Raw genomic sequence first — 13,180 nt, 5'->3', positions numbered from 1 at the left:
TTGTGATAAAACATTAGTGTATGTTTTTTTTTTGTCAGAATTGCCAGAATACCCAATTATCATTTTTGCACCGGAATGCAATTCAGTAAAAGTCTTATGTTTCAGATACTTACTATTTTATTTTCAGCAGGTTGAATGAATAAAAACTGTAAAAAAGTACTCCTACAATACAAAATAGGACTGCGTAAACATAATATTATAGTGGTATAAAGACGGATGTTATACAGGATAAAGACGGATTTCGTTTGCTTGAATGACAGCAACAATCTGCCATAACATATGACTGAACTCTCAAAATAGTCCCGCAGTTAATTTTTTTATCGCTCCGGAAGTATTCTTACCCAGATGACGCACAACCTGAACAACCCTAACCTGGTACACATACTATGTTCAGGTTGTGCGCCATCTTGGTACGAATACTTCGGGAGCACCATTTTTTCATATATATTGAGCCTTTATATAATTTGTTGGTCAAAAAATTAAACTCGAATATGAACACAACACGGAATTCAATCTGTAGATAAAAACAGTCACGTATTCCTCATAAATTCCGGTTTCTGTCTCGTGGGAACAACGTGGATGGCAGAGGTTTGAAGTTGGATGGGTTCGATAAACTACAGTATTGGAAATTTTGAAAGTAAAATTTTTCTCAATAAAAAACGAAAACAAATCAAACAGGATCTCACCATTTATGTGTTAATATAGGACTCTAATATCCTTGAAGTTTACGATGTCAGCGTTCTGAAAGTCTTACACCTTATTTTATCAAACTAGAATCTTTCTATATATTGACAAAAAGTGGCATAAACAAGATAATGAATGACGTAGCATAAATAGTATTCTCTTCGATGACGCCGTGGTATAATTGTATTTTGAGAAAAACATGATTTTTCATGTTCGCAAAAGTCTCGTAATACGAATTCCATGTCATCCCATCTGGCATGATATCTGATTATTCACGTTTCGGCCAAAGTAGTGTTTTGATATGCAATTCCTTGGTAATCTCAGTATTATTATATCACTCATGAATGTCAAATGTTAGTGGGAATATTATATCTTAAATTATCATAATAAAACTTTGCCTCGACACATACATATTGTTGAGCAATATTGTTATGTTTATGGATGCGTTATTCACTTAGCTAACATTCGACAATATACCATAAATCACCTAAGAAGCGAATAAAAAGTTTTTGGTAAAGAAAAGGTCTTCCCATTGGCATTAATATTGATAAGCATATTTTGCGATGACTAAAGATTAACGTGCATAACAAATGTAGATAAAACAATTCTACCTGCCTGTGAATTCATTGTTTTTTAAATAAAAGCATAATCTGTTTCAGCGTAAAATAACATAATGAATATGTGTGACGGTTTCCCACGATTACAAACTCTCCATATGGTCTGTTATTATCTTTTTGTAGTCGGGTTTTGTATGAGTGTTTCCTGAGATTGGAACAAATTGTAAAATAGTGGGTTGATCATTTATGAACATGCAAACAAAATCGGCTTGTATCAATTAAAATTCTCACGTCTAATTTGGAAACAACTTCCAATAGAGTCTTGTTTTGTACTTTTGCTATTTACCTACCTGCCAGACTATAATAAGCCTTATTTGCGGATGTCAAATTTTGTATGCTTACAAATGACAGATGAAAAAATAAATCCAAAAATACGTCTAAATACCATTTGTGTACTCATAATATATAATCCCAGTTCTTATTTCAATTACGAATTTTTCAATAGAAAACCATTGACCTCGTCCCGAGTCTGGGGGAGCTATCAAGCTGCTGGGACTTTTGGCATTGGGCGTATAAAACTCAAATTTCTATCTTGATCGTGATTAGTTATGCCATGTAGCCAAGACATGATAAACGTTGAATCTGTAGGCTGCATTGATTTGTGAAGTAAATTTTCAAAAAAGAAAATGCATCAATTAGAAACACCATATACACCATAGGTTCTCAAAGTCCTCCATATGGAGCCCCAAACCTAGAGGCTCCCCAAGCTATTCGTTTATTTATTTAAAATACAGACTTGCTAATTTTGTCACTGTCCAAAGAAGCAATAACGGAAGTAATGAAATTTCACAACGGTAGCGTCGAAATCGGCCAACTAGGCGTTAATTCAAATACTACATTATCTATAAGTTATCCAATAGATGATTTCATATTTCAATTACCCTCTTGTTGGCACATTTTGTCACTACTTTATTAAATGTTTGTCAAGTGCCAAAATTACATCGTTAAACATTATCTGTGAAATTTAGATGTATTTTTAGCTTGTAATTAACCTTATCAAGAATAGTTTAGTATTTTGATTCTGAATATTTTAAGTAAAGCTTGTGTTTTTTTGTTTTTATTGTTATAAATTCATTGTGGGGATCCGTAAACAATAGTTAACCTATCCACGGGCTACATAACATTTTTTGTAATATTCACAACAACCAGTCGAGCAACAACGGCATGCATAACAAAAAGATATTTAGGAAAAAGTACAGAACGGAATAAATGAATTTGATTGTATATTTTAACATAATTTCAATCACTATACAAAATCAGCAAAAGATAAGGAGGATAGATAACACACAGTATTTCAAAACTTCCGACGCCTTAAAGGTACATAAAATTTTTATATCTGGCAAAATATAATCGATATCCAAAGTTTTTGAAAGTTTAAAAGCTCCAAGTGACAAGCAAACGATAGATAACGATAAATTTTGAAATATATATTATGCTACAAAAAATAATTGATTGTGAATCGCAGATGTGTGGGATTTCAAGCATAAGAACAAGTCCACTTGTTGCCAAACTTTAACATCTGACAATAGAGGGTTAAATAAAAATCCAGAATCCAGATTGACATGACGAAGTCTCTAACTGAAAATGTGTATTAATATTGGAACGAGAGAAGAAACAGGCCATCAAAAATATTATTTTTGTTTGGTTCTTATTTCTTCGCCTCTTTTTAACCAATGCAAAATGGATTGATACTTCAAAATTTTGTAATCATTAATCAATAAGTTGAAACCCCAACTTACAACTTCAGAATAAATTTGAAATATATTTTCTGAGCTTGAGTGGAGTAAATTTTCCAGTTTTCGGCCGACATGGTCGAATATTTTATTATTCGTTAAGTACTTCCGACATTAACAGGAATATTCTAGTTTTGAGATCGCTAATCATCATTTTGTATTATCGACTGGAGGTACCGGAACAAATTTATTCAGAATGACCGATTAGACTTACTTCAACGGGATTGCTTTATCAATCAACGGCGGTACTACTTGTTCATCAACAGAAACTCTTTAATATTTGATATGAATGACTTACAAAGCTATACTATTTCCTTTCACATTTTCAGTCGTTTGATTATTGTATATATAAAACATATGGTATATTCTAAAACACTGTAACAGTTCAATAATAACGATGCATAATAACAAAAAAGGTTTCATTTGACGTTAAGTTACGGGAAAATATTTATTTTACTTGCTGTGAATCACACGTATATAAGAAATTCATTACAATTTATGATTTAAATACTGTCATTCTCCTAACATAACTGAGTAACAAATACCAAAGGATGTTGACGAATTGCCTTCCATAGTACGTTGTTCCGTATGAAAAAACACTACAAATTTCAAATCTAATAAAATTGTCACGCTCAATTAGTCTATTTAATGAATCAAATTAATGAGTCAGAGAGTTACAATTTAGTCTGAATTCCGCTCTTAATGAGAAACAGAAAATAGATCAATTTTCGCTTTGTAAGTATGCAATTTGCGTCATCAGAAAGGTCGATTCTAGTTGTTGCCTAATAACTGTGAAAGGTTCAAAATTTTTTGGTCACATTAAGAACATTTTACATGTTAAGACAAATTTACAGTAAACTTGACATTTACCGTAAAAGCAGTTCTGGTTCAAAATAAACACAGTACATCTATGGTGGCGCGGTGTGTTATTTGTAACGTACCTTAAAGAATCTACTTCTAAAAGTTGTAAAATCTTTCTTCAAGATATAGTTTATAGTATATATAGTTTATCTGTAAATTTATCTTGTCCTACAGCATTTTTACGTAGGCCACACAAAAGATCAAGCACTAAAAAAAATTATTATTCTCATCATGATAATTTGCATAAAGTAAAACTTACACAGAGGCCCAAATGAGATATTGACTTCTGTTTTGTGGCATTGGAAACCTTTAGCAGGGCGAACGTCACTGGACAGCAGCCAGACAATGAAAGGTTTGTAAAGTTAGATTTCATTGCTTTGAAAATCAGTCATAAGGGATTTTTCATTATTACTCATAAGATCCACAGCCACATAAATGTCCATTATTTTAATGGCAGTTATTTCTAAATGCAAAGCAGTTTTCATGTATTTCTGTTACGAATGGAGACTGCACATTGATATTGAAAAAAGACGCGCGAATGTGATTATGTACGCAATATGAATTGAATTACACGATCTTGTTTCCACGAGAAACCACAACAATAAGGTCCACAATTCGAATTCCTGAGGAAAATTTGTGTTTTATGTTTTATATAACCAGCCCTTGGACGCAGGACGCTGTGAATAAATCTTATTATATTCAATAATACCTTCCTGTTCTGGCAAAATTGTATTAAAATGTTGCAGAAGCTAACTAACAGGTAGGGGACAATTCTCGGGGACCACACATATTATAAACACGCAATTGTTCATTAATAAAATACACTTCCATGACGGTATTCTCTGATCAGAGTCACAAACACAAATTAATTCAAAATTACCATACGATCTGTAGATTTGCATAAAAGTAGATTTGTAAATTTGCATCAATTACCAACTTCCTCCTATAACGCCAAATAACATCTTATCTAATTAAATGCAATAAGTGGTTTATGTGCCATCCTATATATATAAACAGTTTCGCGTATCGATAGTTTTCTTCCATACAAAAACGTATATCTTTTTCACATTTTTTTTATTAATGATTTTCCAGGACTGGATATAATTATTCAATTTGGCCATATAGTTCCACAGCCAAAATTTATTGTCATAGTTTTACTTTATAGTGTCATATGTGTTTCCATAAGTAAAATAACTAAGACACGAAAAAACGCTTTTCATCTCATGAATACAGAGATGTACATGAAATGAAAGTCTGACGTGTGATAAGATAGAATGAAATGTAAATATTCCTATTTATAAAATATAAAAAATTTCCAACAATCTTTAATTAGAAGACCAGGGACAACAAAGACTTTGAAATGCTTATATTGTAATCGTTCGCCCATTGTAATTTACCATGGAAAAACTTGTTAACGCGACAGTAATATTGATCGTAGAATCGAATATTCGTGATTCACAAATTTTGAAAGGTTGATTCTCCGAAACCAAGAATAGATGCGATTAATGATTTTAGAGTGGATTTAGGAGAAACGGAAATCATTTCGAATGGTCGGCGACTAATTTTTGCCAAGTGCTATCGACAACTGTCCCTATGGACTTCTGCCATTTTGACCAAAAATTAAATGCTTTGGTAATAATTCATTTTACGATCTCTGCGTTGCACGTAAATTTAACAATGTTTCGATTTTAATGCACCTAAATTAATTTATTACATCTCAAATCAGAGCGCACCACATAGTTAATATAATAATATGATCTTATACTATCCAAAAATGAATAAAATATTTTCATCAAGTCAAAACCAATTCTAATGGTTTAATAATATAAATATATTTTCTGAAATGAGATGACACTCCTTTTTAATGTAATATGGATAACACCATCTAATTGCATGACCTAAACATAGTGGGAAATGAAGGTGCTTTCATAAACAATGAGTACAATATAACCTTTCCAAAAGTCCATTTAAAAAATCTATATATCGAAGTTTTTATTATGTTGATAACTCATTTATGCCAAAGCGTATATGAATACAGTAAACGATATTCATTCCCATGCAATCAATAAATGCTTTTCACAAGAAAAACCACATACTGACGTAAAGTTGCAACAAAAATTGATCATAAATATTCCAAGTTTTATTGTTGCATAATTAGTAAACTTTTATCATCTTTGATTTATAAACATTAGATGGATATTTTTATTTTGCTATCTTGTTACGAAAGTTATTTTTATAGTTTATCGCTAACAACGCTCTGTTTATTTATTGATGTTTCCTCCGCCGGTGCTTTTAAGTATTCGATAATCGTTTGGTGCCTATATGTTCGAACGGAAGAAATGGATGCATGGCACCGCAGAGGGCGTCATAAAGTCTCAAAGGCGAAGTCGCTGTTGACGTCATCTAAAATCTGTATTCAGTGGACAAAATGCGAAAAAGTTTGTATTTTTTGCAGGTCAGGTTTGGATATAAAAGACTGTCAACAGCTAGGAGATTCAAATGAGTCTCTATTACATTATCAGAATAGAACAAACACATTTTGGAGTTGTGAAATCAAAATTATTAGCGTTCTTGTAGGTTCAATATAGAATGTAGTTTCATATTTAGTTATGTTGATATTGTAAGTTATATTTTATTTTTGTTTTATTTCCTTGGTAATTTTTTCTTAACCCAAAAATGGAAATATATATAGCAGACAGGTAATTCGGTGGATGAATTGTGCCTTGAAGCACTGAAGGCAGGCGAGCATAGCAGGATACTGTACCTCATTTACGCTAGACGTTACATTACTAAATTTGTTCACGGCACCTTTTTGATCAAAGAAACAAAGTTTGTACTGTTATAAAATAATATTGAAAAAATCCCGAAGAAAAATTTCAGTTTTGTCAAAGTGGGAAATAATTCAACATTGTATAAATTAAAACTCATCAGCACTAGAATAATAGGTCCACAAATTTGTTTTCTTTCTTGTACGTCCAATTTCTGTCCAATTCAAATTGGAATAAAATTATAAAATTTACGGAATATTGTTATAGAAAAAAATGATTCTTATATATTATATATTACTGATAAAATATGCATACTTTAACTACACATTTATTTCTGGAAACTTGGATCTTCAAATTGTAGATCGACTCGATAGATTAAATCTGTTTCATGATTTATGTATCTCCAAATGTGTCAAAAGTTTTATTATCGCAGCAATAAAGTCAACTAAATAATTCATAAATTTCCTTGTCGACTTCTATCTTATCAAAATCATAGACTGATCTAGATTGCGGTATTGTGAATGAATATGCCGTGAAAACGGATGTGATGCTAAGCATGATATGGATTTACAGGGAAAATAAAAGATATAAAAAACGGAAACTCGGATTTTCACACGTACCAGAAGATCTTGTATCAGTTCGTCTTAAGATTTAGCGGTTACAAGAATAGCTCCTATGTCTTCAATAGTATTATTCAGTACTATATTTAAAAGATGGCAAGTCGTTAAATGTTTCGAACAAATGATTAGAATAAATAAGAAAATGTTAAAAAAAGTAGTTTGAAATCCAGACTGTTATTGTATTTTTCTAGCCATGATACCGAAACTTCTACAAGCTCCAACAATGCTTTCCGGTAACGAACATTTCAAGGTATTTTCTGCATAGATAGCAAGATATAGTGAGTTGAATTATGGTATAAGTAGGATGAAATGTGTAAGAATTGCTTTTGTGATTCATAAAAACTTTTGCGATAAAGTATGCAGACATTTTTTGAACAAGAGCGCTCGGGTTCTCTGTAATCCGGATCGGGTTGCCCTGGTCGGGTTGCCATGGTTGTTTCAACATATTCGGAACACGAGTTTTACAGCATGTGTCCTTGTTGTTATTTATGTCTTCACTGTATGATATTCTGATCATGCTGAAGGTGATGTGAAACGCATTTAAGAATTATTCGATTTCGATTGATGTTTTTTAGATCGATTAATTTATCGATCTTAAATAAAAAATGATAATAATCTCTAGATTTTCTTAAACAATCGTAAAAACTTTATACTCACAACCGTATATTGGAAGAAATATTGTGATATTTGAAACGAACGCATACGTATTTAATATATATAGTAAAAGGCCGTTACTTAAAACTTTTTGATCACGCGAGCATAGCATATCATGTTCGGTTGAGACATTCGTAGCATTAAAATAGCTGTAATGCAATCCCTCGAGAACATGTCGAATTATGGAACAAAAAAATCTGCTGCAACGATCCTGCTGGATTTGACTTCATCCGAGTTGAAATATTTAAAGCAGACGTATTCTGTAATAAAAATACCATGACCATACGACGATAATTATTCACGGCGCAGATACTAACGCACTATCAGGCATACGTTTCTGGATATATTTAAGTAACTAACAGTTATTTGTATTATGGTTTAAACTTTAAACTAAGTTTTTTCACTTTTTAATTACAAAAAAAATTGTTTACTCAAGCCATCTGTTCATGTCACCAAAGAGTTATTTAAAACATTTACAACATTTTTGATGAAACGCGAAAATTAGTTTAAAGTTTAGGACATTATACATTCACTCTTAGTCAAGATAAAAAAAATCCTGACTTACTGACAAATGTGCCTTGCGAAAAAAAGCGCATTGCTTATTTTCTGTTGAGTTGGTCAGCGATACAATTAGAAAGTTGGACAGGCAATAGTTGAGGGGTTTCTAACAGTGTTTGTGTAAACTGTTCCGGATAAATTTGAATTATATATACAAATACCTGATTCTAAATATAAAATCGTTATTAGAGTAGAAAGATTAGTCTGTTAACGTTAAGAATAAATACCTCCAAAAACTGAGATAGGTAAATAATCAGGTCCAACGTAACGATAATACATTTGTTTCATGTGTCAAAATTATGGTTTTGTTTTAATGAACTATGACTATTCGTTTCAAGTATCAATTTCGCTTATTTTGAATACTTCTTCATTATTAATTTATGACACATCTCATACGATATTGTAATAGCTTTAGATTCTGATCAAATCACAAACAGAAGAAATCAAATTGCAGCTTCGAGATTATACGTTTAGTAATATTTCGTTCATAGTCATATTCATTTTTGACGATATATATAAGCCATATTTCATATGAGTGTATTAAGGAATAAGCATATCTAAATTAAAAAAATTACCCAATAGATGTTTTTGTATAATATTATGTATACTATTTCAAAAACTTTTTCACATAGGAAAGACGACCCGATCGTATTATAATTTCATGCTTGAGTTTTCAAGCATTGCCTGATTGAATTTGCAATCTGTGCAATGTAAGCTTACAGTAGGGGATTTAAGCCTCGTCATGTGTGGATCTGTATGATTAAACACCCCCCGATTTAAATGACCTAACCAAAGAAACACCAAAATGAGTCATAAACGCTCGCCACAGCACCGCTAATTACCCGCGTGGGTTCGCAGGTTCGAATCCCGTGGGAGATAATTATGTGTGAGAGGATTGCTGGACTTCTCGCCGTCGTAGGATGATTCACGCAGGTGAATCGCTGGTCGGTTACGACTTCCTCCACCATCAAGTCCATGCATTTGAAATTAAAATTAACTCGCTAACTAATCCCTTATCCGTTATGGACTGGTAACAGGACGAGAGGCGTGGTTCGCCATGTGATTGTATATATGATTAGAGAGTTTTATGTTTCAATTGTAAATATACAGTACAGGGAATTTCAAAAATAATCAATCAAATCAAATAAATTGTTATTTTATTTACAGGTAAAATACGACAGTATAAATTAAAATTTTATTTGAAGATAACAGTAATTAAAATGTATCGAGCCGTACACAGCATAATGACTTTATGTGTTTTGTATATCATTTTTGCAAAGGCTTATTCTGCACCTTCGAGACTAACATCTTCAGGTACGTATCTAAAATGAGAAAATGTTCTGCTACAATATATATTTCTTAATTTATGAAAGTTAAATAAGGTGATAATAATAATTAATTTCATGAATTATTCTCTACTTTCCAGAATATGAAAACCATATACGTGAAAGAAATATGGCGTCACAAAGAAGATGTGTTGAGTTGTATTCAAGACTATCGTATGCTATGTGGAAACATGTTTGTGGTGAGTATGGGCAGATGTTTTTTCTTTATTTTGATGGTGCTTATAACTGGCTTAGTTTTGTGCACCAGGACTATGATATTACGCGTTGGGTGTTCAAATGCTTTGACCCGTTATGAGAACATTCTGTTTTATACACCACTAAGGGCATCTTTTTGCATGATAATTTAAACACTATTGCGCTTGCAATCACGAGTAAATAATTTATATATTGTAATCACCGTAATTCACTACGATTGTTTTACTACTCGTTCACAAGTTACCATTTATTATTAACACGCACTTTTTCATTTTAGGACCACGTACTCCACACGCCTTCGTTCGTCGTGTGATGCCGTCAATGCCAGAAAACCCTAACACTAAGTTAGATCAATACAAGGATGACACAACGGAAAATTCAGTTCGACTACAAGAACTAATTTCCGGCTTAAATCGTCAAACAAGAGACGGTGGAATTCAATACGATGCCCCCTTATATATCATATAACCCGAGAACTTGCATTATTTTTCCAACAAAATAAAATGATGTTTTTAGCAAAGAAAACGTATATTGAAATTTTCTCTCTTGATTGTATTTCATTACTTGCCTATATTGTTTGTAAAAAAATTAACTTTTTATTATTCATTTGAGGTTAGTAAATCAAATGTATCGCACACCATAAACATATAGACTTAAATACGTAACAATGTATCAATAATGATATAAAATTCGAAAATCCTATTTGGCTTTTACCTATACATATAAACGTTACTGCATGATTGAAATGTTGTTATGATTTAAAAACACTGCTTGTAAGCAAGAAATTTAAAATATGACGGAGAATATGATTTTTAAGACTTGATATTCTTTGATATATATATGAAGTATCAGTAGTTCGGCCATTCCATTTGGTGACTCAAAATTCAAAGTCCTTAGCCTTCAATATTTTCGTTGTTTTCGGTCTGTTCTATCATATATGTTTCTATTGTAATTTATGCATTCTGATTCGGTATATTTATTATCTACAAACATATTTGATTTTTTTTTCAATAAAGTACTATTTAACGAGCATGCAAATAAAGTAATATTACTTATTCGTAAGCTAATACGTAGTATAGCAATTGAGTATATGATATATAAAAAATAAATTTATATAGATTTTTCAGAAAAATTTCAGAAATTTCAGGATTTCTCATAAAAATAAGGAAGCATAATATGGGACGCATCTGATTAAATAATGTCGCAACTAAAAATTTAATAATCGTCAAAAAAAATACGTTGATGTGAAATGAATTTGAATGCATACATATGTTATTACATTTTCGGAAGATTGTACATTTGCAAGAAAATGATCTATCTTTTCAAATTGAATTTGTGGGTCACATCCGGATATTAGTCACAAAATTGCCCGAAATTTGCGTTTATTAAACAAAAATAATGACCAAGAGATTAAATTTAATTCTTAGGGTTTTTCTGATATGCGAATAACTCTAGGAACAAATGCAAACCCAAATGTGAATACCGTTTCATCCTCTTGTGTATTTTAACGTATGTTTCGACAAGTTCAAGAACAACATGTTCAAGCATTAACATGCTGGCGCAGGCCTCATTACGAATTAATGAACGTAGCGCCATGAATGTAGTTTCCTTTTTTTATGGTGGTAATCTGTTTATATAAATATTTATCACAAAGTAAATGACTATTGATTACAACGGTATTGCTTTGACGATTACTAGAAAAGTGCTTTTTACTTTTAATATATAGAACTTTTTGTAGCTATTAGTCATCTTAGTTTTCAGTCAAAATTCATCACAATCACTTCCCTAGCGATAGATGTCTCTAATTTGTAGAATAATGAGTATCTTTTTAATATAATTCACGAAACTTTGATGGTTATTTGTGACATCACAGCACAAAACATTCGTTTCTGTAAACGTAAGTAACAATTGAGAATTGATTCAGTCAGAAATCTCAAGTAATAAGTTTTGCTTTAATATTTTATTAGGTCAATTCATCTTATAATGGATGGTCATAATGGATTTCACTCTATACTACTCGCCAAGCGATAATAAGCAACTAATTTTAAATTTAGGTAAAATAATAAAATATCTCTTGCGTCGTTGCACAATGGTTTATATTCAATTTGTTCTGGCTTATGATAAAGACAATTTTAATGGGGTGGGATAATTCATTTCGCAGGAATTGTCTCCCACGGGAATCGTAACACCGCCATATCTATCACTTATATTGTTTTGTCAACTGATACACATCTTGTTCCTGGCACATCAGTATATATATATATATATATACATTTTTGCCCCGTTCAATCACGCTCAATTGAAAAATACGATATTAGAATATCAATCCAAAAATGAGTCAAATATAATCTGCGTCCTCATAATGTGTTGTTGCTTTAGGCCATATCCGATCAGATAAATTTGGAAAAATTATTTTTTTATTTTGAGGGATTCCCGTACTATTTTTTTCACCGCGGATAGCTTGCTGGCCATGTTAGAAGACGGATAGATTAGTTGTAAAATGAATGCTTCACGTGGGAATTCAAGCAAGTTACGTAATTTCAGGTCATTCATGTGTTAATGGGCTTCATCCTAAAAGTCGATAACACCGGTTTAATTGGCTCACTTTCAAATATACTTTCATTGGGATGCAGCTAAGCGCCGCACTGCCAGCAGATAGATACATTAGGACGCGCAACAGTGGAAAAATCATAAATCTGAGAAATTCTTTTAACGATTATCAACTGGCAATATTCATTTTCACTATGTACAAAGCTCTGAAGAAGTAGTCACTATGTGTAGAGATATAGTTAATTTAGAAACAAAAAAATATATATTTCAGGCACTAATGATATAACTATTCTTCTCTTGTGAGGTGCTTGAGTAAGATGGATCAATCTACAATATCGCGCCATTAGTCAAACGTATGTTATCTTGTAATAATTTATGAATCATAATATGCAAACATAGATAGCAAACTACCCTTTAAAAATACAAAAGTTTCAAAATTTAGAACCTTTTTTAATGTGTCCTAAAACTTGGCATTATATCTCACAATTACATTATGAGGGCAAATTTATTTAAAACCTGACTAGGATGGTGACAACATAATTATTTTGTTTGTTATTGATTAGAAATTGCTCCAACTGCAATACCCTAAACAAA

General features: G+C 31.7%; 1 protein-coding gene across 1 annotated transcript; it reads left to right on the top strand.

The window, feature by feature from the left end:
- Positions 1–9,668: 9,668 nt before the first annotated feature.
- On the top strand, positions 9,669–11,091 carry LOC120334023 (uncharacterized). Its single transcript, XM_039401465.2, has 3 exons — positions 9,669–9,809; positions 9,922–10,020; positions 10,314–11,091. The coding sequence occupies exons 1-3, from the start codon at positions 9,716–9,718 to the stop codon at positions 10,502–10,504; spliced, it is 384 nt and encodes a 127-aa protein (XP_039257399.2). The 5' UTR covers positions 9,669–9,715; the 3' UTR covers positions 10,505–11,091.
- The last annotated feature ends 2,089 nt before the right edge of the window (positions 11,092–13,180 follow it).

This window comes from Styela clava, chromosome 15 (genome assembly GCF_964204865.1).
Source record: "Styela clava chromosome 15, kaStyClav1.hap1.2, whole genome shotgun sequence".
NCBI classification, from domain to species: domain Eukaryota; kingdom Metazoa; phylum Chordata; class Ascidiacea; order Stolidobranchia; family Styelidae; genus Styela; species Styela clava.
This window is presented reverse-complemented; position numbering and strand designations above follow the sequence as displayed.

Excerpts from the sequence above, each read along its gene's own strand:
- LOC120334023 (XM_039401465.2), top strand. The coding sequence starts at position 9,716 with ATGTATCGAGCCGTACACAGCATAATGACTTTATGTGTTTTGTATATC. Across the intron at positions 9,810-9,921 it reads TTCGAGACTAACATCTTCAG|AATATGAAAACCATATACGT; the intron begins GTACGTATCTAA and ends TCTACTTTCCAG. Across the intron at positions 10,021-10,313 it reads TATGTGGAAACATGTTTGTG|GACCACGTACTCCACACGCC; the intron begins GTGAGTATGGGC and ends TTTTCATTTTAG.